This window comes from Eptesicus fuscus, chromosome 5 (assembly GCF_027574615.1).
Source record: "Eptesicus fuscus isolate TK198812 chromosome 5, DD_ASM_mEF_20220401, whole genome shotgun sequence".
In the NCBI taxonomy this organism is placed as follows: Eukaryota; Metazoa; Chordata; class Mammalia; order Chiroptera; family Vespertilionidae; genus Eptesicus; species Eptesicus fuscus.
The window spans coordinates 47,471,854-47,498,968 of record NC_072477.1 but is presented as its reverse complement, the minus strand read 5'-3'; the positions used below and the strand labels follow the sequence as shown (position 1 = coordinate 47,498,968).

The following is a 27,115-nucleotide window of genomic DNA, read 5'->3' as shown; positions in this document are numbered from 1 at the left end:
CTGCCTCCTACACACCCCACACTGGGGATCAAGCTCGCAACCCGGGCATGTGCCCTGACCAGGAATCGATCCGTGACCTCCTGGTTCATAGGTGGACGCTCAACCACTGAGCCACGCCGGCTGGGCCTGGGGGCAGTTTTTAATTGAATTACCCTAGAGTCCACATATGAGAGTGACAGACTGTGCTGAGCATTCACACACACAGCACACAGGCTTTCCTTCATATTTAGAGGTGCGTCTATTGTCAGTCTGTGTCATCCAAAACCACAAACGCGGTGAAGTGGTTTTTTGTCACCCTTCATTTTCAATACCATGGGCATGTGCTCTCTGTTCTCTGGTGAACAGCTGTAGCCACTGTTTGCAGCTGCTTTGATGTACTGCCCGCTCAGATGGGATCTCCACTTGTCTGCCTCCATTGCCAGCCACCACAGATGAGGTGCCGAGGCCTGCTGCTGGGAGCCTCGGGCTCGAATGAGCTTCTCCTACATACTCGTGGGCAGATGCCCTCCACTCCTCTTTCTCCTCTTCTTAAATCTTAATTTTGCAAACTGTGTATCAATACATTTTAATTAAATGGTTGCAGTTCGAGCCCAGTTCCTCTGGAAAGATGCCCTTCTCCAAATCCCATGCCCAGTTCAGTGTTCAGGAATTCTGCAGAACTGAGAATAAAAAGATCATTCAGCTTAACTCTGGCATTTAAGTTTCTAGCTTCTTGGGTGGCAGTTTTGCATGCCATTTTAGTTAGCACTACCAAATCTCATCAACGCAAGATGCACGTTACACTAAGACATGACCACATATCTTGTGATTTATGAAACTTGCAATTCCATCCACACATGTGTTGTTTCTCCTCCTCATCCACACCTGTGGTGCTGGAGCCATGGGACTCATTCATACCCTGCAGTAACACCTCAGTGCTCGAACATTCACCTCGTGATGGGGGTGAGACCCACAATCCAGCATTCCTGGCATATATCCCACTGACTCCAAGCTAATTGTGTCCCCATCCTGACTTCTCCTTACTCAGATCCCAAAGAGCCCTTTGCTTTTTGGGTTAGAGCAGATAATTCTTCGTAGGCAGACCCTTACTAAGGAACTGTGTGAATGCGAGATTCCGTGCTTGGTTTTCTAGGCTTCATTATCTTGAAGTGATCAATGTACTTTCCTCAAAAATACTGTTTCCCCACAGTGTTTGGGAAGGTTGAGAGGGAAGTCACAGTCCTTCCTTAAGACATCTCAGGCATCCTTGTGCGTTGAAGACTGCCTTTTTTTCCTTCGGCATTTTCATCACCTATAAATGCAAACTGCTTCCTAATGTTTGTTTCTGTTCAGACGAGCTAGGCAGCAGGTCCAGGTTCGGGCTCAGGACCTGGGCCTGTGGAGGCTGTCTTCCCAGGAAAGCCTGGCTGGAGCGCTCTGTTTCTGTAAGGCGTCCGGGTAAGCACCGGCCCCCGTGAGGTGATCTGCAGCCTCTCGTTAGGCGCGGCCCTGGGCTTCCTGACATTGGATTTCTTACTCTGGTTTTCAGATTCTTGAGATCCGATCTCAGAGCTTTTCTTTGGGTCCTCAACATGTTCCCAGACTTAACAAAGATTTATTTTACACGGGCCACATAATAGTGGTCTTGTTGAAAAGTTCGACAAAGGCCTTGTCTGCAACTATCGCTGTAGTATCACATTCTTTTTCTAACTGTATTTTTTTTGGACAAAATCACTAGGAGCAGGGTTTCTGTAAATGAGTCGAACAAAGCCCTTTAGAATAATTCTGAGTCTACAGGACCAAATCTTGGTCTCTGTGCGAAGATGGATTCATAACGAGGGAAGGAATACTGCGACCCTTTGGAAAGTGGTTAGCCTAAATCTTGTTAATAATTTGTGACATTTAGGCTGTGTTTTCACTGATCATTGAGCTATAGGTGTCCAAGAACTGTAACTTTTTGGGCTGCGTTGGGAGCTATTTCTAAAAGTTGCGGCAGACAAGTGATAGCTAGATCCCAAAGGCATCTTCAACTTTTGGCACCACGGGCTTCGGTTTTTCCCTGGACAGACAGTAAACCTCAGAGACCTAAAACAGACTGGGCTGGACTGTTCCTTTAAGACTGCTTGGCTTTGTCAATTTTAAAGTGCACTTACTTGGCGGTTTCTGGTTTGACTGGAATGCCTATGGCCTTTGCTCTATGTAAAACTGTGCAGGTTGGACAGTCTTTCCAATTTATCTTCTCATAAGAAATATTGTTGTAAAGATTGTGGGTGCCCTTTGCATTCAGAATCAAAGGTGCTTTTCATTATCATCTGATGAATTAATAAAGACTTCTGACCACATCTCCTCTGGGGGCGTCTTCACACGTTTGTTCAAAATAAAAATGGCTCATATGTGTGGGAAGGCATTTCCAAACCAAACAAACTGCCTTCAATATTAAAAGCAAAGATGTAAATGAAGTGTAACGGTGGTTGGTCTTCAGGTCACACAGATGGGTGACAAAGCTGGTGGCCGAAATCAAAGGATTTCCCGTCCGGCAGGCAGAATGCCTTTCTGTTGCGTTGAAGCATAAGCTGATCTTTAAAGGCTCACAGCTCCTTGCATCCTCAGTGAGGTCATAGCTGAAGCTAGGTAGCTTGTAGCCAGTTTATTTATGTAGACTCCCTGCCCACTTTTCATAATGATTTAATCCCCCTGCAGAAGGCTACGGGCCACTGAGAATAACTTATGTGCAGAGCATCCCTTAGCTCTGGAAGGAGGTGTTGTCTCTGCATGTCCAACGTTGCCCTCTGGAGGCAACGTTGTGGCTGAATTCGTGGTGATCACTTGGATCCTTGTGCAAAGTAGAAATCCAAAAAAAAAAAATGAATTTTCCAGTTACAGTGGGGCATGGTGACCCGGGGGCCATGAATTCTATTTTTCCTACAGCACATAGTATTTGTGGCATCTGGATGCGTTTCAGCGTCGTTTGACCCACCCCATCAACCACATTCAAGAGATGTGACTCCTCAGTATGGGATAAGTGCATGGACGTTAATCAGTGGTTATAATAAAAACGGTTTCCTCAAATTAACCTCTTTTAGATGTAAACCTGTGTTACTTAATGAATGTACAGGAGAATATGTTATTAGGATGTGAGTCTCCTTCCTTAACTAGCTCTAGAGATGAGTGAACATTTCAGAAAAATAAGTGGAAAAGTGTTATTCTGAAGTACTGAAGGGCAAATGGAATTCTAGTAAAAGGGTTAAGTGGACACCACATTTTATTTTCCTGAAGGGTCATTAGAAAAACAAAATGAATGACTCGTGTGTGTTTTTTTTTAATTTCTTTTTCTCAGGACGTTTTAATGAGTTTGGCGAAAGCTGTTGCCAACGCTGCTGCCATGCTGGTACTGAAGGCGAAGAACGTTGCCCAGGTGGCCGAAGACACGGTCCTGCAGAACAGGGTGATTGCCGCGGCCACCCAGTGTGCCCTCTCCACCTCCCAGCTGGTGGCCTGTGCCAAGGTAAGCCGGCTCGCACCCCCGGCCCTCGCTGCAAAGTGTCAACATGCTCTTATCTGCCTGCAGTCATAGGGGGGGAAGCTGGGGCAAAATTTGTTAAAATTGTTCGAGACTAAGTGCTTCAGGTGTCTTTTTTTAGGTGATGTGACAGGATTTTTACATAAACTGCTCCATTCTGCTTCTGTCACTTGCTCTTTGTTCAAGGCCCCGGGCAGAGGTACCTCCTGGGTCTAACTGCCACCTCTAGTGTCTCCCATTGGGACGTGGCAGCACGCCTTGTTTACACCTGCACACAGAGGTCCTTGCGCTGTGCCGTACGGCACTATAAATGGGCCCCGAAGTCACTGCAGAGTTTGTGGGGCCCTTGCTACTCTGCATAGTGTTGGAGTGAGGGTGGTGAGGTCTTAGGTCGTTGTTGTCAGAATGCGCACACTCTGTACTTTAGCCTCGTTAATCACCATCACTCCGTTCACTGAAGAGGAAATTGAGGCCTTTAGATGTTATTACACAGAAGCAGGAGATGGCAGAACTGAGTTTTTTTTTTGACTCGGGCCTGACCTCAAATACCCTTTCCACCTCACCATCTGATGAGATGATGCATGAGGAGGTGGGAGGTGTCCGTGTCTCAACTTGATGACACAGCATAGAGGACAGGTCCGTGCTCTGGCCCAGCCTGGCCTTCCCCAGGCTGTGGGAGCACGTGCAGCATCTGTCAGAGGTGTCCTTGATGGCCCCCCTCCTCATATCCACAGGTACTGACAGAATCCCCTGTTCTTTAAAGTACCGTGAAGCAGAGTTCCAGGTGCCTCTGGAAAAGGAAATACAGTTCTTTTGGTTGTCTTGTTATCCTGGCTCAGAAGACTCCATTTAGAGGTTTCTTGAAGGAGGAGGCATAGTTGGTAAATACTGGAAATGTCTTTCAAAGTAGTCAGTAGTATAGATTGTTGTAGATCCCTAACAACGATAGAAGTTAGCAGCGTCTAAAATCACAAAGGCAAAGTGAGGTAGTGAATATGAGAAACCGCAGTGATGGTTTAGTTTAATTCCTGGTCCTGTAATTAAGGAAGCGAGGCCCAGAGCAGGAAGGGACTTGGTGCAAAGCTAGTGCACACTGGGGGCCAAGAGGACCCGCAGTGCCCCGACCCGCTCTCGTCCCCCTGCAGGTGGTCAGCCCCACCATCAGCTCCCCCGTGTGCCAGGAGCAGCTGATCGAAGCGGGGAAGCTGGTGGACCGCTCAGTGGAGAACTGCGTCCGCGCCTGCCAGGCAGCCACAGATGACAGCGAGCTCCTGAAGCAAGTCAGCGCAGCGGCCAGCGTGGTCAGCCAGGCCCTGCACGATCTCCTGCAGCACGTGCGACAGTTTGCCAGCCGAGGCGAGCCCATCGGCCGCTACGACCAGGCCACCGACACCATCATGTGTGTCACCGAGAGCATCTTCAGCTCCATGGGCGATGCTGGTGAGGGGCTGGGCTGGGGGGGAGGGCAGTTGGGTTCCCTGATAGTGATGATGAGGAGGAAGGCAGGTGACGGCCGCCTGGGTGCCTGGCAAAGGCAAGTTCTCATCACCCTCAATCAGAGCCTTCCTCTCTGAGCCTGGGAAAGGATGGAAGGCTCCTAATGTGCACATCCGTAGCAACACCTAAAGATTTACAGTTAACTAGGCTTTTAAGAAATTATTTACATTCACAGTAAATCCCTTTTCTACAAATGTCCGCATTGGAGATGGAGGAAGCAAGAATGAATCTTGCTATGCTTTGGCTGGTTTGTCTCAGTGGTTAGAGCATTGGCCTGTGGACTAAAGGGTCATGGGTTCAATTCCCGGCCCCGATCGGGACGTGTGTGGCAGGCAACCAATCGATGTTTCTCTCTCTCCCCACTCGTCTCCCTCCCTTCCCCTCTCTCTAAAACATCAATGGGAAAAAATATTCTTGGGTGAGAATAAAAAAGAATCTTGCTGGAAGTTTACTATACTCCAGTCTCTGAAAGGACGTCACCATGTGCCACACAAGGTCAGGGGTTCATCAGGCGGCAAAAGACAGGATTGAGGGGAGAGTTTCAGTGAAGGCCTTTATTGGAGTTCCGTGGGGAAGGCAATGCGAGGCAGGGTGAACTGTTTCGGGTCGGCTGGTGTGAGTAATTTCAGCAGGCTCCACGCTGTAGGGGCTGGCCCTGGTTGCCTGGTACTTGGCCCTGGGATGACTAACGCAGAGAATATTGCTTCCTGGCCATTTAGAGGAGGCGTGGCTTGGGACTGGGTAGCTTGCATAGCAAAGGCATGCTCCAGCACAGGAGGGGAAGCTTCTTTCCATCCAGAAAGGTATTTTCTTAAGATGGCAAACATCATTATATACAGAAAATTATAAAATATACAGGACAACGTACCTTTTCAGTCTATTCGTTCAAAAGTATGTCTCCCCAGACCGAGCCCATCACTGTCCCATCTAAATCTCCAGAACTAACCATTTAACAATTTGTTTTTATTCTTCCTAGTCATGTATACGTTGGCATGTATAACTCCCTCTTTCTTTTTAGTATTTTGGTTTACTTGGGGGTGGGGGGGCAGGGGGCAGTATATGAAGGGTAAATTCCTATCAGTGGAATGCTGGGCCTATAGCTATATACATTTTTATTTTATTTTAAATGTATCTATGAAATTTCTCTCCAGAAAGATCCCACAATTTTTAACCCTACTAGTTTTTTTTGTAAGAGGTCTGTTTTCCTACTTCTGCATCAATGCAGAGCAATACTTTATAACGAGTATTTTTAAAGAAAATTACCTTGCACTTTTCTGTGTCCTGAGCCACGCCTCCTCTAAATGGCCAGGAAGCAATATTCTCTGCCTTAGTCATCCCAAGGCCAAGTACCAGGCAACCAGGGCCAGCCCCTACAGCGTGGAGCCTGCTGAATTTACTCACACCAGCCGACCCGAAACTGTTCACCTGCCTAGCATTGCTCCACACATTTGGACTTTTTTTGTTATTTTTGTTTGTCTGTTTTAACAAACCTTTTATCTTGGAAGACTTTTAGGTTTACAGAGAAGGTTCAGAGTAATGCAGAGTTCTCATCTGCCCTCCCAGTTTCTTGCATTTTCAGCCTCTCCCTCACCTGGGACATATTTGTCAGAGCCCGAATTTCAGCATTGGTGCATTACTGTTAACTAAACCCCTGGATTTCACCAGTTTTTCCTCTGGTGTTGTTGTTTTACTATTGTCCCGGGATCCAAATCCAAGATATCTTGAATTTAGCACATTTTGATTTTCCTGAAAGCATTTTTACCTTTAACAGTACAGTACTTCAGCATTCTTCTCCAATGACCTTAGGAAGAGGAAGAAATCCCTTACATTTCAATAGTTTTATTTATTTTTACTAGAGGCCCATTGCACGATATTCATGCAAGAATAGGCCTTCCTTCCCCTGGCTTCACTCCCAGCCGCCCAGGAGCCTGCAAGTCCTCGATCCCAGCCAGAGCACCGCTCCTGTAGCTCCCTCTGCCACCCTCCCCCCATAGCAGGCGTCCCGCCCCTCCCAGCAGCTCCATGCCTGCATATGCAAATTAACCTGCCATCTTTGTCAGGTTAATTTGCATACTCACTCCTGATTGGCTGTGGGCGTAGCAGAGGTACAGTCAATTTACATGTTTGTCTATTATTAGGTAAGATTTTTTTGTGTGTGTAATCTGGATTTTAAAAATACTTTTAAATTTATCTTCATTGTTGAAAGTATTACACATGTATCCTTTTATTCCCCCACTGATTCCCTCCACCCCGCTCCCACCCCCTCCGCAGGCCTGCACCACACTATTGTCTGTCCATGGGTCATGCATAGATACATGTAAGTTCTTTGGTTAATGTTGACTCTATATTCCTCCCACTTCCATAAGGGAGTTGAAATGGATTTCAATAAAATCACAGGTACAATAAAATCAAACAATTGCCAGTAACAAGATCAAAACAAGTACTGAGAAGAAGAGGGTAAGCAAAGGGAAAATGGATAAGGAAAACTGAGCCAAGGCAAATCTTAGCATTTGGGCGTGAAACAGGGGTCAGTGCTTCCTCTTAGCGAGAGCCAAATGACATAGACGATGTGATATTACTTATCCGGTGTCAGGTGGCATGCAAATTAAGTCAAAATTTGAAACTGTTTTTTATGCACTTACTCTAAGAATTTGTTATAGGAGCTTTTGTGTAAGCAGTTCTTGACACGAGGTAAATAACATTTTCTATATAAGTATTCAGTAAATGTGAATGCACACAATAAATCCACATAATTTTGTTCCCTGCCTTCTCTTTACAAAGAGCTCCTTTTTGGATGCTTATGTCATTTTTATTTCTCAGAGTTAAAGATTGAACTTGGCTGTGTTTTGGGCATATAGTCCTATAGCCACAGGGACTATTTTCGATGTTGGGTGTAATTTGGCTACAATCCTTAAGAATCGCAGGGGCTTATTTCTCTCCATTCCTCTCACCAGTGGAGTAGAGACAAGACTGACTCCAGAAGTTTCACCCCGAGCTTTAGAAAGCAGACAAACAGACCTTATCCTCAATCCCACCCTCTAGGTGAGATGGTGCGCCAGGCGCGGGTCCTGGCCCAGGCCACCTCAGACCTTGTCAACGCCATGAGGTCAGATGCAGAAGCCGAGATCGACATGGAGAATTCAAAGAAGCTCCTGGCCGCTGCAAAACTCTTGGCGGACTCCACTGCTCGCATGGTGGAAGCAGCAAAGGTATGATTGCAACGGATTTGTTCCACCAACAGTGAGCATTATTGAAAGTCAGGATTTAGAAGGAATCTTTAGGATAGAGAACGGTCAGCTGAGTGTGCATTTTTTGTTTGTTTAAAACCTACACTGGCTTTGGAATGTTTAACCTTGTTCAAGTGGGAAAGGGGAAGGTCAGGGAGCATATGAACGAAGCTCTTCAGGGTGTGGTGCCGACAGCCAGAGACGGCAAAGTCCCTGCTTAGTGAGCGCTCTTTTGCCTTTGGCTTTATTGAAAATGGCGATTCGTTTAAAACTGAGATATTTGACAGTAAATTCACTGACACATGTTTTCTTTTTTTTTTTTTTTTAATATTTTTATTGAGGTATTATATGTGTACATATCTTACTATTACCCCCCCCACCCCACACCCACACATGCCCTCCCCCCCCAGAGTTTTGCGTCCATTGTTTATGCTTATATGCATGCATACAAGTCCTTCACCCTTGATTGATTTCAAAACTCCCCCACCTTTCCCAAACTTGTTTTCTTCCTGCTGCCTCCATGTTACTTTGCCCTCCATTTGACTTCTCCACTAAACTCTGATCTAGGCTTTGCATAGTAGAATGCTTCCTGCCTCGCTGTTCTTCAAATCACAATAGCAATTTAATATGTTACGGGAGAGTTTGAACGAAGAGTTGAGAGTCAGCTTTGTGCTTTTTGACAGCGATACAATATCGCGATGTTTCTAAAAGCCAATAATTCTTAACCCAGGGGTCTGTTCAGAGCCCCCTATGAAACATACTAAAGTGCACCTGCCTCAGTTCCACACCCAAAGATCCTGGTGTGTGTGTGTGTGTGTGTGTGTGTGTGTGTGTAAGTTCCACAGGAGATTCTGTTGCCTACCTCTAGGTGAGAACTGTTTAAAATGGATAAGGCTATATTTTTCTATTTTGTTTTTATTATGCAACTAGCACATGTCTCTTGTGGAATTAGAAAATGCAGATAAGTATAAATAAGAAAATGAAAAGCACCTTCAACTTTATACCCCCAAAATAACATGCTTAATGTATTTCTGTGCATTTAAAATTCATCAAGTATCCCCACATCTTATCCTGTCTCCCTGGCCTCCAGCAGAATAGGAGTGTATCTCAGCCAAGTATGTGAATTGCTTCACTTAAAATGTATTGTGACATGCAGTGAACCTTGTAAACTCACCGTTGTGTTACCTGAGGCAGCTGATCGATGTGTCTCTCACATTGATGTTTCTCTCTCTCTCTCCCTCCCTTTCTCTCTCTTTAAAAATCAATGAACATGCCCTAGCCGGTTTGGCTCAGTGGATAGAGTGTCGGCCTGCAAACTGAAAGGTCCCAGGTTTAATTCTGGTCAAGGGCACATGCCCAGCTTGTGGGCTCGATCCCCAGTGGGGGGCTTGCAGGAGGCAGCTGATCAATGATTCTCTCTCATCATTGATGTTTCTATCTCTCTCTCCCTCTTCCTTTCTCTCTGAAATCAATAAAAATATATTTTAAAAAATCAATGAACATGTCCTCGGGTGAGGATAAAAAAGAAAAGAAGAGTGGAAGATTCTATTCAAGAGGATTGCCAAAACATTTCTGACACAGATATTAAAACTATTCCACCCAGTATGAATTCCTATAATTTTTATAAATAGTTCAAAGAAATAGGTTTTTATAAATTTGGAAAACGGGCCCTTTGAAAAATATAGATGTTCAAAAAACTGATTTTTAATAATTGGCATATTTATTTCTGCTGTCTCCTCTGCCTCGTGAGCAAATATTGTTACCCTAAAGTGTTAGTGGAAACTTGTTCATCTATGTACATCAAGCAGTGGTCACAAAGCATCCAGGCCCTGTGAGGAAAATCTTGATTGCTGCTTTTATTGCAGGTGGGAGTGGGAGGCTGGATGTGCTTAGAGCCTTTGTTGAATTACTGTCCAGTAAAATTATATCCTCTCCCTACACTTCCTTTAACCTTTCTCTACTTCAAAATCCATCCCACCCATTGGCTTTTTTGGGATCTAATTAAAATCCACTTGTGGTCCTAGTGACACTTTAACCTACAGCAGTGGTCGGCAAACTGCGGCTCTGTTGACTAATGAGTTTGCCGACCACTGACCTACAGCAACACGTAAAAGGGCCATGGAGGTACACAAGGGAAGTGTGGCCATGGGCTGTGCATGGCACTTCCTCTCTCCCTGCCAGGATAGGGGCATTGGTTTCTTTCTTTAATTCAGTTGCAGTTAGCTCAGTACAGTTGGGTACCTGTTCTACTTCGTTATACTTTCCAACTCTGGCTCTCTAGGAATGCCATCTCTAGACATGGCCCTTCATGAACAATGTTTCCTTACAGCATTTTGGATGGCATTCCTGCCCCCCACCACCCTGCCCCTCGGTCCCCCTGTGTTATGCTGTAATCTCAGCCCATTCACATGTACCGGTGCTACAGGACAGGAGACTCTTCCAGCGGTGACATGTGTCTGTCATGCCCATTAAAAGAAAATTGTCTCAGAGATAGCGGTAGGGGGAGTTTTACCTTAACATCTTTTAAGCCATGGATTTCAGGTCACAGGTTAATTTATATGGACAACCAAGGCTATGACCTCATGTGTTTAATTATCACCATTACATTTCTTCTGTTTAGCAATGCAGTTTAGAAACATCCCCTGGTAGGTATTTTTGTTGTTGTTGAGAGGAAACATCTTTATCACAAAGACATTGCTTGAAGCATTTGGCTCTCATTACTAGGAAAGAGCAAAATTGAAGGCATGAATTCCGTGTCTGCAGCATGAAATCTTTATTTTCACTTTCCCAGGGAGCTGCAGCCAACCCTGAGAATGAGGACCAGCAGCAAAGGCTGAGAGAGGCTGCAGAAGGTCTCCGGGTGGCAACCAACGCCGCCGCCCAGAATGCTATAAAGAAAAAAATTGTCAACCGATTGGAGGTCTGTATAGAGGCTGATGTTCGTTTTACATGGCAAAGAGGTATTTGAAAGAATAATCAGATTAATAAGGCAAAGCCCATGGACAGGAAGCTAAATCAAAATTAGTGATTAGTGACATAGTTTAGTGGTTTAGGTACTGGGAACTATTTGAAATGCTAGTTTAGGTACATTATACATTGACGTTCGATGGTTTAGGCACATTGACACATCTGAAAAGTTGCTTCATGGTTTCAGAAAACCAAAATTTTTTTCAGGAGGGCCCAGGAATTTTGTTTTCCCCATTAAGGGACATCCACTCTCAGGAAGAATCATTAGCTCTAAATGTATCTACTTTGTTAGAGTCAATGACTTTTTCTTCAGGGCCCCCAGTAGGAAATGTGGAGTTTGGAAGACCAGAGATGGGGATCAGGCTTGGTTAGAAAGGTATGGGAAGGAATAATAAGAAATATTTGTCCTTTTTTTTTTTTTCCAGAACATATATTTATTCTAAAAGAAATAAAATAGTAATGGGCAAAAACTTTGCTAGAAAATCTCTCTCACAAATGTATAAGGGAGATTCTTACACTAAGGTTTGGGAGGTTGGAGGCGAAGGACCTGCCTTCCTAGTGTGTAATCCCCCCGTGGGTAGTCCGCTGGGTTCCGGGAGGAAACCGGCCTGCTTGTCCCTGGAAGGAAGGAGAAGCGTAAGCACAGTCACGTGCTCGCCGGGAAGGTCTGGGTCTGCTGGACCAAGGCTTCCCATGGCCACGAGAGGACAGCCACGAGCACCAGGTTGGTGCTTGGCCCAGGGAGCAGCCCGTGCTGTTGGAGGAGAAAGTCCCCTCCTCCCCCCACAGCCCAAAGCATGCAGACTTGGTGCTGCTTATCCTTTTCATCATGTCCCTTGTGTTTCTGAGAAAGACAAGTGAACAGTGCAGCCTGAGCTTTCCAGTGTGCTTGCCTTGATCCCTTGTCCCAGGGAACATAAACCAAAAGCAGACAGCAACACATGCATCTGGGTCACCGATGTATTTAAAAGACGGAGTCCCTGCCTGGAGTTCCTTTTCATACATGTGCAGCGGTCCAGGGACGGGACATACATAAGTGTGCATGGGTGTGGGCTGGCACATTCAAACCCTGGCTCACCTCCTCTCCCGCTCCTCCCCAGGTTGCAGCAAAGCAGGCTGCGGCCGCGGCCACGCAGACCATCGCTGCCTCCCAGAACGCAGCCGTGTCCAACAAGAACCCTGCGGCCCAGCAGCAGCTGGTGCAGAGCTGCAAGGTGAGGTCTCGGCTGCCGGGGAGCCAGGTCTGCTGGACAAAACGCTGACAGCATTAGAACACCGAGTGCCCTGGCAATGTAGTTAAGTCTGATCATCCAGGCCCCTAATCCAGTTTGTTCCGGCTCCCCTGTTCCAGGTGTTCACACACTCACACACGCGCGCATGTCTGGTTTTTGTCTAAGTGGATGGCCTGTGTGAGGGGAGAGTGTGTTTTTTCCAGCATTGCCTTTCCTTTGTCTGGATTCTTTTCTTTCTTTCTGAGAGCCTGAATTAAGGAGGATCAACGGTGAGGCCATTTTCCGACCCTGAAATAGTAACGGAGGGTTGAATTTCCAGAATGCCTTTCCCCCTTGGAGGGGTGGGCCTTCCCATTAGCCCCACTCACCCTAGAAGTTGATTTCCTGTTTTGCACGGATGGCACCTCCAGGGTTTACTTCATCCCGTCCGGCCTCCGTGCTGGGGTGCTCTGGTGCTTTCTGCTGTTGTCTGTCAGTTCTTCTGACACCTGGGCCTTGATGGCGCATGGAAGCCGCTGTACTAGAGAGGGCACAGTGACAGCCCTGTTGCCTTCTCTGAGGGCCCAGGACACTGACTCTCCGAGGAGACCCCTGAACGGTGCCGGACACAAAATCTGATTTCGTAGCCCTCGCCCCCGTGCAAACAATGTGTCTGACTGAAGTGTGGAACTTCCTGTTAGCAGTGGGCTGGTGGAGGCATAGTGATGGTGCTTGGGGACTGAGAGCTAACTGCCCTCCCTCTCCACATCTCCTCTGTGAAACCGTCACCTGTAAGGGATGCTGCCACTTCTACCTCAGAAATGGCTTTACTTCCGAAGGGAACCACCCAGGGCAGGGCCCAAGCCCTCGCAGCCTGAGTTCTCCGAGGTCAGGCCCCGTCGAGGATCCGTGTGCTCTCGTAGAAAAACCTCAGGGTGCAGTAGCCCATCTGCCAGACCATGTACCCAAAGCAGGTTTTTTTTCTGAGAGTCGGGCTCCTGCAGGAGGGGAGTTTGTTTGCTGTTATGGCCTCGATTCAGCAGCCAGCAGGGGTGGAAAATGGCATTTCCCCTTCTCAGGGAGCGCGTGCTGCTTGTGTCCAGGGAAATACTCCAGGGTGAGCCCCCTCCTCCACTTTTTGGGAAGAGACTGAATGTCCTCAGCCTGTGGGTATCACCCTCAGGAAAGGAGAGCATTGCTGTTTATCAGGGGGGAGGGGAGAGTGGACCAAATGGCATGCCAGCGGTCCTGGAGAGGCCCGGAGAAAAGTCTCATGGGGGCATTTTTGAATCCTTCTGGAGCAGGCACCTGAAGGAAGGCGTGTCACCCGAGTGGGATGCACTTGGGCCCTTCCCCAGCAGTGAGCCACTGTGCCGTGACCTCAGGGCCTGTTGTCAGATGGGCGTGGGCAGAGGGGAATGGGGGGACGCAGGGTAAAAGGCACGTCACTGTGGGAGATGGTCTCACCCCAGGGCTGCTGCTCCTCCCTCCTCTGCCCTGGGCGTTGGGTTTTCCAGTTTGAGAAATGAGAGAGCTCCTTAGACCAGGGGAAGAGGAGCCGCGGCGACAGGAAAGCTGATCGATAGATGTTTACCTGCAAAGTAAGAAATAGAAGCACTGAGCCCCAAATGCCAGTCCTCGCTCCCACCTCAAACGAAGAAACCGAAACAGCCCCCAAGCCGGAGAAGAAGCCAACCCCTCAGGACTTGCCAAAAGGAGAAAAACAATAGCAAGAAGCGATTGAACATATTGATGAAGTAGAAAATGAAACAGACTTAATGAACAAGCCAGTGAGGAGATTTTGAAAGGAGAACAGAAATATAACAAACCCCGCCAACCATTTTTTCAGAAGAGGTCAGAATTGGTCACCAAAATCCCAAATTTTAGGGTAACAACATTTGTCAACCATCCACAAGTGTCTGCACTACCTGGGGGAGAGGATGAAGAGGAGCTGCATTATTTGACAAGAGTTGAAGTGACAGAATTTGAAGATATTGAATCAGGTTACAGAATATATTTTTATTTTGATGAAAATCCTTACTTCGAAAATAAAGTTCTCTCCAAAGAGTTTCATCTGAGAGTGGTGATCCATCTTCAAAGTCCACTGAAATCAAATGGAAATCTGGAAAGGGTTTGACCAAACGTTCAAGTCAAACACAGAATAAGGCCAGCAGGAAGAGACAGCATGAGGAACCAGAAAGCGTCTTTACCTGGTTTACTGACCATTCTGATGCAGGTGCAGATGACTTAGTCATCAAAGATGGCATTTGGCCAAGTCCATTACAGTACTACTTGGTTCCTGACATGGTTGATGAAGAAGGGGAAGGAGAAGAAGATGACGATGATGATGATGAAGAAGAAGGGTTGGAAGATATTGGTGAAGAAGGGGATGAGGATGAAGGTGAAGAAGACGAAGATGATGATGAAGGGGAAGGAGAGGAAGATGAAGGAGAAGACGACTAATGAACACTGATGGATTCCAACCTTTTTGAATTTTCTCCAGTCCCTGGGAGCAAGTTGCAGTCTTTTTTTTTTTTTCTTAATCTTTCTTCTCTCCCCCCCTCCCCCCGCCCCCCAAGCCCAAGCAGAAGATCACATCCCTCAGCGGGTCCAGGGGGTGAGAGGGAGCCAAGCCCAAGCAGAAGCCCTGCTTTTGAGGTCTCTTTTCTCTCCTTTACACCATGGTTCTCACCTTATTTGGGGGGGATGTACCTTGAGCAGAATACAGTGGGGAAAGAGTCTTTGCCCCTTTCTGTTCCAAATTCATTTTTATCCCTTCCTGTCTCAAGAAAAACTTCATGGAATCAACGCCACCGTGCTCTGTGGGAAAAAAAGAAAAACCTTCTGCTCCCTTAGGTCAGCTGGGAGCTGGAGGTCGCGAGGCCCCTGTGTAGCAGTGCATAGAATTCTAGCTTTTTCCCTCCTTTCTCTGTATATGGGGCTCAGAGATTACACTGTGTCTCTATGTGAGTATGGACAGTTACCAACATGTATCTGTCTACTTTCTCTTGTTTAAAAAAAGAAAAAAAAAACTTTGAAAAAGGGGTCGGGGGTTATAGAAGGTCACCAAAGGGTGGGTTTGAGATGTCTGGGTGGGTTAAGTGGGCATTTTGACAACGTGGCTTCTCCTTTGGCATGTCTAATTGTGATGTTTAACGGACATCCTTGCAGTCTAAGATGACACTTTTAAAATAAAATTCTCTCCTAATGATGACGTGAGCCCTGCCACTCGATGGGAGAATCAGCAGAACCTGTAGGATCTTATTCGGAATTGACATTTCTCTATTGTAATTTTCTTCCTGTTTATTTTTAAATTTTCTTTTTGTTTCACTGGAAAGGAAAGATGATGCTCAGTTTTAAATGTTAAAAGTGTACGAGCTGCTTTGTTACAATAAAACTAAACTTGTACACACACAAAAAAAGAAAAAAAATAGAAGCACTGAAATATGCTGATAGTTCAGCGCTTCTCTCACTGCTTCTGCTCCTGGGACCCTGTGATCTGCGTGTACCCACCAGTGAATTGTATAGATTCTCTGGTTTCCAGCCCTAGTGAGCCAGGGGAGTGTGCATGGGAACCGGGGCATTCTTTTACGGCCTCATTATGTAGAATCGTCTTGTGCTGAACGTTCGGGGACCTTTGGGACCTCGGGGTAGATAGAGCATGTGTGAGGGAAGGGTACCCAGAGCTTCTGTGTTGGGATTCAGTGTTGGTAAGGACCCAGCTGGCTAAAGGTGCTGTGTAAACCCAAGGTCTGAGGCAGGCATCTCCCAGCAGTGACAGCACATCCAAAAAACATTTATCACTTGGGTCATTGTCCGCCCTGTTTTGGAATTCCCCATGCTAGGTAGCTCAGTTTTCCTTTTCCTGCTTCCTCTAGGCGGTGGCTGATCACATCCCTCAGCTGGTCCAGGGGGTGAGAGGGAGCCAAGCCCAAGCAGAAGACCTCAGTGCCCAGCTGGCTCTCATCATCTCCAGCCAGAACTTCCTCCAGGTAACACAGAAGCACTTACCTGGCTTGTACTCAGAGCCCCTCCCCCCCCCCCAGGGGTGGGGGTAGGAGGTGTCTTTTATCCTTCAGGAGAGGGATAAGGAATTCCATAGCCACAGCGAAGTCTTTGTAGTAAGCAGACCTTGAAGGCTTCCTCCTCATATTTGCAGTCTCAGGAGAGGTAGATTCAGCTTGGCAAAGCAAAATGCTTATATGCAGGGAAATTGCCCCAGGAGATGGCACGTAATCCATTTTTCTCAGGAGTATCACTTTATTTCTCTTCTATGAGAGAAAGCATGTAATAAGTTGCAGGTTTGATTAACAGCCTAGTCCTGGGCATTGCTTGAGGTTTTCTAGTTTCCAGAATGTCTAATGCTATTATTCATGGCCAAGGAGACCAGGAATGGTGAGTGGATCTTCTTCAAAGGCATGCTGGTCTCCTATGGCAATTGTAGAATGAATAAGTACTGTCAGTCTTTGTGGGTGAGGGGTGGATTTAGTGTAAGGAAAGTTAAGTAAAATGAGAACATGAAGTTGTGGGAAAACTCCCTTTTCACATACTTCTTGTATTCAGATCTCTCAGCTCTTTCTGTCTACCTGTATCCCATGAAGAGTTCATCTGATTAGGCAGTTCTCTACCTGGCCCTGTCTAGTTGAACCTATAGTTACAGAACTCATGGCTACATACATTTGGTTCATTTTTCAAGTGTCATAGATCCCACATGCAGATAGAAGATAAAAAGTGCGACGTATTTCTTCTCATTTTGACTACATACACACACATGCATATGCATGTATATATTTTAATTGGAATTCATCACATATAGACTGTGTTTTTCATGTTAACAAGTATATTATGAGCATTTATGGTTTTGAATAACATTCTGTCATCTGGCAATACTCCATGTTTAGCTGTTGTCCTGTCATTGAACAAATAGGTTGTTTTCCATTATTTGCCTTCATAAATAACCTGTGGTAGGGATAGAATGAAGGTCTTCATGTGTGTTCCAGGCCTTTGCCCCCCTTCAATTATTTCCTTGGGATAAATTTCTAGAAACAGGATTACAATCGGCTTGTTTTTATTATTGGGACACTGAGAATTGTAGCTCAGACAGGTAGGTGTTTCTCTTTTCGTTCAGGTGGTTAGAGGGCCTGGAGCTGGTGTGTCGTCTCCCCTGCTGGCAGGACTGTAGAGGCTGTGACAGAGCCTGTATGGGTGTTCCAGGGTCCACTCTGTCCTGCCCTTCCTTTTCCGTTTAAATTTTGTTATCGTTGACCCATCAGATCTTTATAAGACTAAGGCAGAGTTAGAAGTAAATAGAAATGGAGTTGGCAGGCCAGAGTTTTTACATTTTAAACTTTCTTCATACATGCTGTGAAATGCCCTTCCAGAAGGCTGAATGAATCCAAAGTTACAAACTAGCAGTGTATGGAGTACACCTTTGGATAATCTTTTTCAAGTTGGGGAATCAAGCATTTAAAAAAAATATTTTTGCCAATTTGCTTGGTAAAGCTCTTATTGGTTGATTTTGCATTTCCTTGTTTTTCAAAATGTTACACATTTTTTATGTTTCAGTTATTTGTTTTATTCTGTGACATTATTTATTCATGTTTTTTGAATATACATGCTGGTTTTTCTTAAATTCTCATGAATTCTTTTATTTGTTTTGTAACTTTTTAAAAATCCTCACCCAAGGATATGTTTATTGATTTTAGAGAGAGGAAGGGAGAGACAGAGAGAAACAGAAACAGATCGGTTGCCTCCAGTACATGTCCTAACTGGGATCTAACCCGAAACATACATATGTGCCCTGACTGGGAATCACACCTGCAATCTTTTGGTGTACAGGACGATGCTCCAACTAACTAAGCCACCCAGCCAGGGCATGAATTTTTTGAATATTAATATTTATGATTTGGCAATTAGCTTTGTTACAACTTTACTAAGGACATTTGAATAGCCTGTGTATTAAAACCCTTAAAAGTGTGTATACTCTTTGTTCCAGAAATTCTTTTAAAAGTTTATACAAAAAATTATGACCATGTACAAAATGTTAGCTACAAAGGTGTTTATCATACCATTGTTTATTATATTGGAAAAATGAAAATATGCCCAACAATACAGGATTGAGAAATATCCTATCTACTAAAAGAGTAATATGCAAATTGACCATACCTCCGCTACACACACACGCCCACCAGCCAATCAGGAGTTAGTATGCAAATTAACCCAACCAAGATGGCTGTGGCCACAGAGAGAGCAGGAGGCTTGGGTTTCCCTGGCAATGGAGGAAGCCAAGCTTTTGGCCTGCCTTGGCCTCCGCTTAAGGCTACAAAGTTTCAATTATAGAAGATAAATAAATCCCAACAAACATGGCTGTGACCATGGAGCGAGCAGAAGGCTTGGCTCCGCTGAAGGCTACAAAGTTTCAATTATAGAAGATAAATAAATCCCAGATACCAGGGCCTCTGCTTGGGTCACTGGGGGGCATGGCCTGCCTGCAAACCACCACAGGCCCCTCCCCCAGGCCGCCCCACGCCCCAGGGAACCCCCACCCTGATCCAGGACACCCTTCAGAGCAAACCAGCCGGCCCCCACCCATGCAACAGGCCTCTATCTTATCTAATCCTATCCAATTAAAGAATAATATGCAAATTGACCATCACCCCAACACACAAGATGGCTGCCCCCATGTAGTCAAAGATGACTGCCCCCATGTGGACACAAGATGGCTGCCACAAGATGGCCATCAGGGGAGGGCGGTTGGGAGGGACCAGGCCTGCAAGGGAGTGCAGTTGGGAGCGATCAAGCCTGCAGGGGAGGGCAGTTAAGGGTGACCAGGCCAGCAGAGGAGGGAAGTTGAGGGAAGATCGAGCCTGCAGGGAAGGGCAGTTGGGGGTGACCAGGTCTGCAGGGGAGGGCAGTTAGGGGCAAACAGGCTAGCATGGGAGCAGTTAGGCATCAATCAGGCTGGCAGGGGAGTGGTTAGGGGGTGATCAGGCTGGCAGGAAGAAGTGGTTAGGGGCAATCAGGAAGGCAGGCAGGCCAGCAGTTGGGAGCTAGCAGTCCTGTATTGTGAGAGGGATGTCCGAGATTGGAGAGGGTGCAGGCTGGGCTGAGGGATACACCCGCCCACCCCCTCTCCCCCCGCCCCACCCCCGTGCATGAATTTCATGCACTGGGCCTCTAGTTAACAGATATATACAATGTAGTACTATTAGCTATTTAAAAAATAGAATATGTCCCTGGCCAGCCTTACTTAGTGATTAGAGCATTGGCCTGCACACTAGAGGGTCACGGGTTCAATACCTGGTCAAGGGCACATACCTGGGTTTACAGGTTCAATCCCAGCCCTGGTCAGGGCTCATGCAGGAGGCAGCCAATTGATGTCTCTCACATCAATGTTTCTCTCTCTCCTTCCTTCCCCTTACTTCCCTCTTCCACCCTCTCTAAAAATCAATAGAAAAATATCCTTAGATGAGGATTAATAAAAAAAATAGAATATGTAAAACTAGGAGTTTGAAAATAGAATAAATAGTATGATCTTACTCTTGAAAATATATGTACATGAGCACAGACATTTCATACATGATGAAATTATCCTGAGTAGTGAGAAATAAAATAGGTCATTTTATTTGTTTCATTTTTGTCTGCCTTTATTTTTAGACATTTTACGATTTTTGTGACTAAAGCTTTTTTTTTTTTAATGTGTTTTTATTGATTTGAGAGAGAAAGGAAGGGAGAGAGAAACATTGATTGGCTGCCTCCTGCATGCCCCCCACTGGGGATCAAGCCCCAAACTGGGCATATGCCCTGACAGGGAATCAAACCAGTGACTTCCTGGTGCATGGGTTAACGCTCAACCACAGAGCCACACTGGCCAGGCTGTCTGCCTATATTTTTTAAAGATAATCTTTGGATATATTTCAGTTAAAGAGCTATCCTGAGAAACACAAAGAATCATATCTAATAAGAAACTCTCTTTGAAATCTGTTTTAAATGATAATTTCAAGTCACTATCCAAATTTTACCCTTTCCCCAATGACACATCCATTTTTATTTTTATTTTTTTACATTCCTAGAATGTACTGCCCTAGTATCTGATTTGGGGTGGGAATTTTCAGGGGGCGAGTGTATATGGCTCTAATATCCCTTGTTTTAGGGAAAGTAAGTTCTGGCTTTGTAAGGTGGCCTTGCTGTTGGGGTCAACTCCCTTACTTTCCAGGAGCTGCCTTACGTTCTGCCCCTCTCTCTACAGCCTGGAAGCAAGATGGTGTCCTCCGCCAAAGCCGCAGTGCCCACGGTGAGCGACCAGGCTGCCGCCATGCAGCTGAGCCAGTGCGCCAAGAATCTCGCCACCAGCTTGGCGGAGCTGCGGACTGCCTCGCAGAAGGCAAGTGGACCCCTTGTCACAGCGGTTAGCTCGGTTAGCTCGTTGGGAATGGCGCTTTGAATTCCTTCCTGCTTGTGTAACCCGGGTGCGCCCCAGGGCCTGAGCACGGCTGGGCATATTTCTTGTCCATGCATTTGCATGACCATTAAAGATGCCCTCCATGTACATTGGCTTTTACCACTTTTAGCCACGGTCTCCTAGAGTTGTTGTTCACCTTCTGGCTACAGATGACTTTTGTTAAACTATTTTAGGTTGCACACTTCCCCTCCTCCCATACATACCCTGGACAAACAGTGGTCTGTTTTCAGAGTCTTAGGGGAGACTGGTAGTCATCAGTTTCTTGGTGCTAGGTAAACTGTGGGCCAAAGTGATCACATCTTCCCCCTATCATCTTGTGAACTTAATAACAAATTATTTAGACAGCAAATTTAATTTTTTTTGGGGGGGGGGGCGGGGGAGACATTTATACTATCTTTTTGCTCTGAAAGTTTTTCACATCTTAAATGGAAGCATTCCCCTTAATAAGGTTCTCAATTGAATAGAATTCAGGGATTAATGAGTTTCTGTCTCTGGAACTTTTAATTACAAGAGGCCTCATTACTACACTGTTTGATGTGGCATTAGCAAGATGTTCTGGCGTGAATTCATTTATCCCCGCTGTAACAATGCCTGTATAGAAACAAACAGCCTCATCCCTGAGCAAGGGAAGAAGGATGGGAGCTGATCTGAATTAATATGAACAGTGCACTGCATCGCCAAAGAAAACTACCCAGAGATTTAGATTATATCCAAGTGAAGTACTTTGAGCTGTTTCTCAAGGAGGGGTACACAGACCATCTGTACTAGGGTCAGCTGGGGCACTTAGAATGCAGATTCCTGGGCCTGGCCTCTGTAGCTGAATCAGAATCTCTGGGCATAGAGCCTGAACATCTGAGTTTGAAGGGCTTTCTTCAGTGAGTCGTAGACACACACACCTCAAACTACTGCTCTAGAGCGGTCAGCCTCCCCGTGGGCTCAAGCAAGACGGCCCACTGAGTCCAGGAAGACACTGAAAGCTTTCAAGTATTTTTGTCCTTGTTAATCCTCACTGGAGGGTATTTTCCATTGCCTTTTTAGATAGAGTGGAAGGGAGGGAGGGAAATGAGAGAGAGAGAGAGAGAGAGAGAGAGGGAGAGAGGGAGAGAGAGGGAGAGAGGGAGAGAGAGAGGAATATGTAATAGACACATCAATTGGTTGCCTCCTGCATGGGCCCTGACTGGGGCTGGGGAACAAACCTGCAACTCAGGTACATGCCCTTGACCAGGAATCGAACCTGCAACCCTTCGGTGCGAGAGCCAATGCTCTAACCATTTAGAAACACCATCCAGGGCTCAAGTATTGTTTTACTTAGTGTAAGGGTGAGGAATATCAACTCCGGAGTTAGACTACCTGTGTTCAAACTCTGGCCTTGCCGTTGACTAATTTTGTGACCTATGCAAGTTAATGAATCTCTCTGTCCCAGTTTCCTCACTGTGGAATACCGGCACATAGAAATTAATTAGTGTTTACTGCTGCTGTTGTTAACTATTTAAAAAGGAAAGAAATTATGATTTACCAGTATTTAACACACTGTTCCATAATTATACATGTATATAATTGATTAAGATATGTGTATGGGGGTGATCAACACCTTTGGAGACCAATATTTTAAATGATCAAGAGAATAAAATTTTCTTTTTTAATATATTTTTTTATTGATTTCAGAGAGGAAGAGAGAAGGAGAGAGAGAGATAAAAACATCAGTGATGAGAGAGAATCATTGATCGGCTGCCTCCTGCACACCCCCTACTGGGGATCGAGCCCGCAACCCAGGCATGTGCCCTTGGCTGGAATCAAACCTGGGACCCTTCAGTCTGCAGGTTGACGCTCTATCCACTGAGCCAAGCCGGCTAGGGCGAGAATAAAATTTTCTTAAAACAAATTACTAAGGAAAAAAAATCTTTCATAGTCTTCGGTATGAAAGGATAATAGTCTATAATCTAGAAATTTATAAAGAGAATCAGTGAGGTTGATAAAGCTTTGGCCCCAGGTCCTGGGTTCATTCATTCATTTCTTCTTTCCTTCATTCATTTAAGTGCTCACCACATGCTTCCGAGCCTCTCTGTGTACACCTACTGCGCTAGGTGCCCTATCTCCAGAACCCAGACACAGTGAATAAGGGTCCTCTTAGTCTGAGAAGCAAATGCATTTCAGATAAAAACAGCTTCCAGGAGACTTGAAGTCTATCCAGTTGTGAGACAGACATAACTTATTATTTGAGGAAGTTAGGACTAAGGTTCTGACTGCCGATGATCTTTGCCCTCTCGGGAAATGCTTCCTGCCCTGCCTCCTATTGCTGGAGTAGGACATTCACTGGGGGTACGTCCAGAAGGCACGTCATATGTTGCAAAATACGGGGAACACTTTTTCCAAGCCCACTGGGTACACATGTTCCCAACTCTGTCGACAGGCCCACGAAGCCTGCGGCCCTATGGAGATCGACTCCGCTCTGAGCACCGTGCAGACCCTGAAGAATGAGCTGCAGGATGCGAAGATGGCAGCCGCGGAGAGCCAGCTGAAGCCGCTTCCCGGCGAGACGGTAAGGTGGGCTGGGGTCTGCCTCCTGTTCTATTCGTGTGAAGCGGTTTTTATTTGGGGGTTGGTGTGCCCCAACGTCCAAAATTTTAAATGCAAAGCCTCAGAACAGCCACATTGCTTTAGAACTGCATTGTGGTAGGGATTGCCCGAGGGCCCTGCTGCTGGTGCTGTGAGCGCTCTCCTCGGGTCTGGCTGGGCCCGAACCGGCGTGTTAGAGTCACCCCTCTCCTTCATACACAAGACACATGCCAGTGCTCGGAGGCCAGCGTTCTCATCCTGCGGCCTTTTTCTAAGAGGGCCAGTGCAGCTGACTAGCTAGGTTTGGAACTAGGAGTTGGGGGACATCTATAATAATGCCAACAATAAAAAGAAAAGAAAATTATTTTTTAAAATAGATGCAGCTTGTATCATCAACTCGTTATAAAGTCTCGTCTCTCAGGTATTTTATCTAGGAAATGAGTGGCAATGAGTTTATAAAGATAAGTACAGGAGATACTTCCAACAATCACGTTAAAAAAAAACCAAAACATTTACTTAGCAGTTTTCATGTTAGGCTACCTCCTGATGCTTATGTCAGGGTTTTCTTGGTTAAAGTTTATCAATCTTCCTCCTTTATATGCACCTCCTTTACACATTACTGAACATCACTAATAGAATGCCACCATTTATTAAGCACTGTATACACATACAAATAAAATTTATCCTGACAGCAACCTTAATGAACAAGTTTTGTTAACCCCATCTTAACAACTGAGAAAACAGGTGTAGATGTGTTCACTGTTTTGTCCAGTTATTGGCAGAATAAATGTATGAATTAAAGCTTGTAGTTGCTCATGTTGGGAGTGATCTCTTAAAACTACTGCTTCTCTTTGGTTGAACTAAAGACTTTTAGAATATATGGGACTTCAGGAACACTTACTTTACCATAGAGCAATGTCTAGAACATAAGAAGCACTCAGAAAATATTTGTTCAATCAGGCTAACCCTAATTGTAAAGACTAGGAAACTCGGGTTAAGTCACTTAACTGAAGTCACCCAGCTAATGGTGAAGGCAGGCTTGGCTCTGGGGCCAGCAGTTTTGCAGTGTGGTCCAGGTCTCGCCTTTTGCAAACTTCTGTGGTTCAGGGAGACCAGGAGAGGCTTGCGTGATGTGAATTCTGCCTTCACATAAAATAACTGGTCAGTTAGCGTGTAAGAAACACCATGTAAATTTTAAGGAAATTGTTTGCCCTTAAAAAGTGTGTGTACTGTGTTATAACATACTGTTGGCTGTAATGGACCAGGCTCTATTTTTTATCTGGAGGGCCTGCCTCTCTTGCAAAACCTGCGTGATTAAAAATGCACCGATTCTCTGATGCCTTTCTGCACCCTCACAGTACACCTAGAAGTTCTCTTCCAAAACATTGTCCTCATCTAGCAATCAAGTAATTATCCAGACCCTAGGCCTCCACTGACTTTGTTCTCTGAATTATTTATTCCGTTTACAAAGCGAGATGACATGCTGTTCATGGGAAGCAAGCACTTTGCCCATTTTCATAATCTCATTTACCACTCCAAGCCTCCATTTCTATTGCATTTCCTTCTGGTTAGAGCTCCTCAAAGTATAATGATCAAGTTGAACAATGTTAATGGTCCCACAGGCCAGGAAGGTGGTACCGCTGGATGTCTGCCCACTTCCTGCCAAGGGATAATTAATTCTCACTAAGGATTTGTTGTAGACTTTCTAAATTAGCTCTAAAGGCATAATACTAATAGCTACCATTTGTTGAGTATGTACATTAATTCTCTGCAAGCCTTCTGAGCTAGGTATTGCCATCTTAAGAAGCTGAGGCTTGGAGAGGTTCAGTAACTTACCTAATCCCTCATAGTTCACGCTTGGAGCAGGGGAGCAGGGTTCTCTTCCCCCCCCCCCCCGCCCCAATCACCCCACTTCTTTGCGCCACTGGTGCATTTGTTGGGAAAGAGCTAAGGCCCTGAGTTTGGTCTGCATTAGTTTTATGCTAAGACTTCACTGGGTATGTTTTTTCTTCTAAGTTCTCTCCCCGCTTGAATATTCTTGCAGCTGGAAAAATGTGCTCAGGACCTGGGAAGTACATCTAAAGCAGTGGGCTCCTCCATGGCGCAGCTCCTGACCTGTGCTGCTCAAGGCAATGAGCACTACACAGGTGAGACTCACACCAATCCTGATGCCATGGGGCCAGCGGCAGACCGCCGGGTGGGAATTCATTGACTTGACGGTGAATCTGACTTTTTTTTTTTTTTAGTAATTCAACACCATTTTCAAGCACTTTCCACATGCTTGTTACTTGGCTTAATGCTCTGCACACAAAGACCTAATAAAGTATGACCTCTCCAAAAAGTCTATTAGTAGGTCACACCCCTATCCTATATAATAAAAGGGTAATATGCAAATTGACCGAACGACAGAACAACCAGTCGCTATGCCGCGCACACTGACCACCAGGGGGCAGATGCTCAACTCAGGAGCTGCCCCCTGGTGGTCAGTACACTCCCACAGGGGGAACACGGCTCAGCCACAAGCCAGGCTCACAACTGGTGAGCAAAGGGGCAGTGGCAGGAGCCTCTCCCGCCTCTGCGGCAGTGCTAAGGATGTCCAACTGCTGGCTTAGGCCCGCGGCCCTAAGCTGTCAGTTGGACACCCCCTGAGGACTCCCAGACTGCGAGAGGGCACAGACTGGGCTGAGGGACCCCCCCCCCCCCCCTCCAGTGCACGAATGTCATGCACCGGTCCTCTAGTTAGACTATAAGCAAACAGTAATTATAAACTTCTGGGACTACCTGTACATGACTCTTGAAATCCCACTAAAGTAAAGGGGGGGGGAAAGGTCAAAGAGAATAAAAGAGGAGATTACAACAAATAAGATATCAATGAAATTTTCAAAGATGGAAGGAGATGGATAAGTAATAACTGAAAGAGCCAAATAAATAAAAGCTGAAAGGTCTGCAGGGTGAGGGATGGTTTGAGTACTGGAGACAGCAGGAGTACACTGTAAGGAACAGATTGTGTAATGATCAACTTTAGGAAAAACTCCAGGTTGTAAAAGAAAGAAAATGTTTGTGTAGTCAGAAGTAGAACCAGGAGGACATCTAAACCTATCTGAAATGGAAACACCAAGTTTCAATGTAAGCCCATTGCTTGAAAATATGACATTAATCAGAAGAAAGCATAAAGAACTGAGTGGCTCTAGGAGTAGGAATCAGGGGGAGGAGTGGGTATGGATTATTGCTTTTGTTATGCAGTGGTACTGCTTGACTTTTTTTGTTTGTTTGAAATATACATTACTACTGAAGTAAATATACATCCAGAAGAGAGCATACATCCTAAATGTATACCTTCATGAGTTATCACAAATATAATGCACCACCAAGCCACCATCAAGAGCAAGTAATGGAACATTTTCAGCATCTCAGTGGCATTGCTGGGTCACGGGCTGTGCAACTATTCAGCTATGCTCCTTCCAGCAGTAACGAAGGATCCAGTTGTCCTGTAGCCTTCTCACCACTTGGTATTGTCAGCCTTGGCCATTCTGTTGAGTGTGGAGCAGTGGCACATTGTGGTTTGAATTTGCATTTCCCTGAGGAACAATGCAATTGAGGGCCTTTTCATTGGCCATTTGGGTATCTTCTTTTGTGAAATGCCTGTTCATGTCTTTTGTACATTTTTAAAAATTTGAATTTTCTATCCTTTCCTTAT

At 45.6% G+C, this 27,115-nt stretch overlaps 1 protein-coding gene and 1 pseudogene across 1 annotated transcript in view; both read left to right on the top strand.

Annotated features, from left to right (window-relative positions):
• Positions 1 to 27,115, top strand: part of TLN2 (talin 2) — a 425,370-nt gene that overhangs the window by 283,877 nt on the left and 114,378 nt on the right. Inside the window, exons 20-28 of the mRNA XM_008139166.3 lie at positions 3,317 to 3,484; positions 4,645 to 4,939; positions 8,039 to 8,205; positions 11,015 to 11,143; positions 12,291 to 12,404; positions 16,280 to 16,393; positions 20,650 to 20,784; positions 23,273 to 23,401; positions 25,463 to 25,565. Of these exons, the coding sequence (XP_008137388.2) occupies positions 3,317 to 3,484; positions 4,645 to 4,939; positions 8,039 to 8,205; positions 11,015 to 11,143; positions 12,291 to 12,404; positions 16,280 to 16,393; positions 20,650 to 20,784; positions 23,273 to 23,401; positions 25,463 to 25,565 (1,354 nt within the window). The remainder of the gene's footprint in view (positions 1 to 3,316; positions 3,485 to 4,644; positions 4,940 to 8,038; positions 8,206 to 11,014; positions 11,144 to 12,290; positions 12,405 to 16,279; positions 16,394 to 20,649; positions 20,785 to 23,272; positions 23,402 to 25,462; positions 25,566 to 27,115) is intronic.
• Positions 13,638 to 14,928, top strand: LOC103283877 (protein SET-like; annotated as a pseudogene).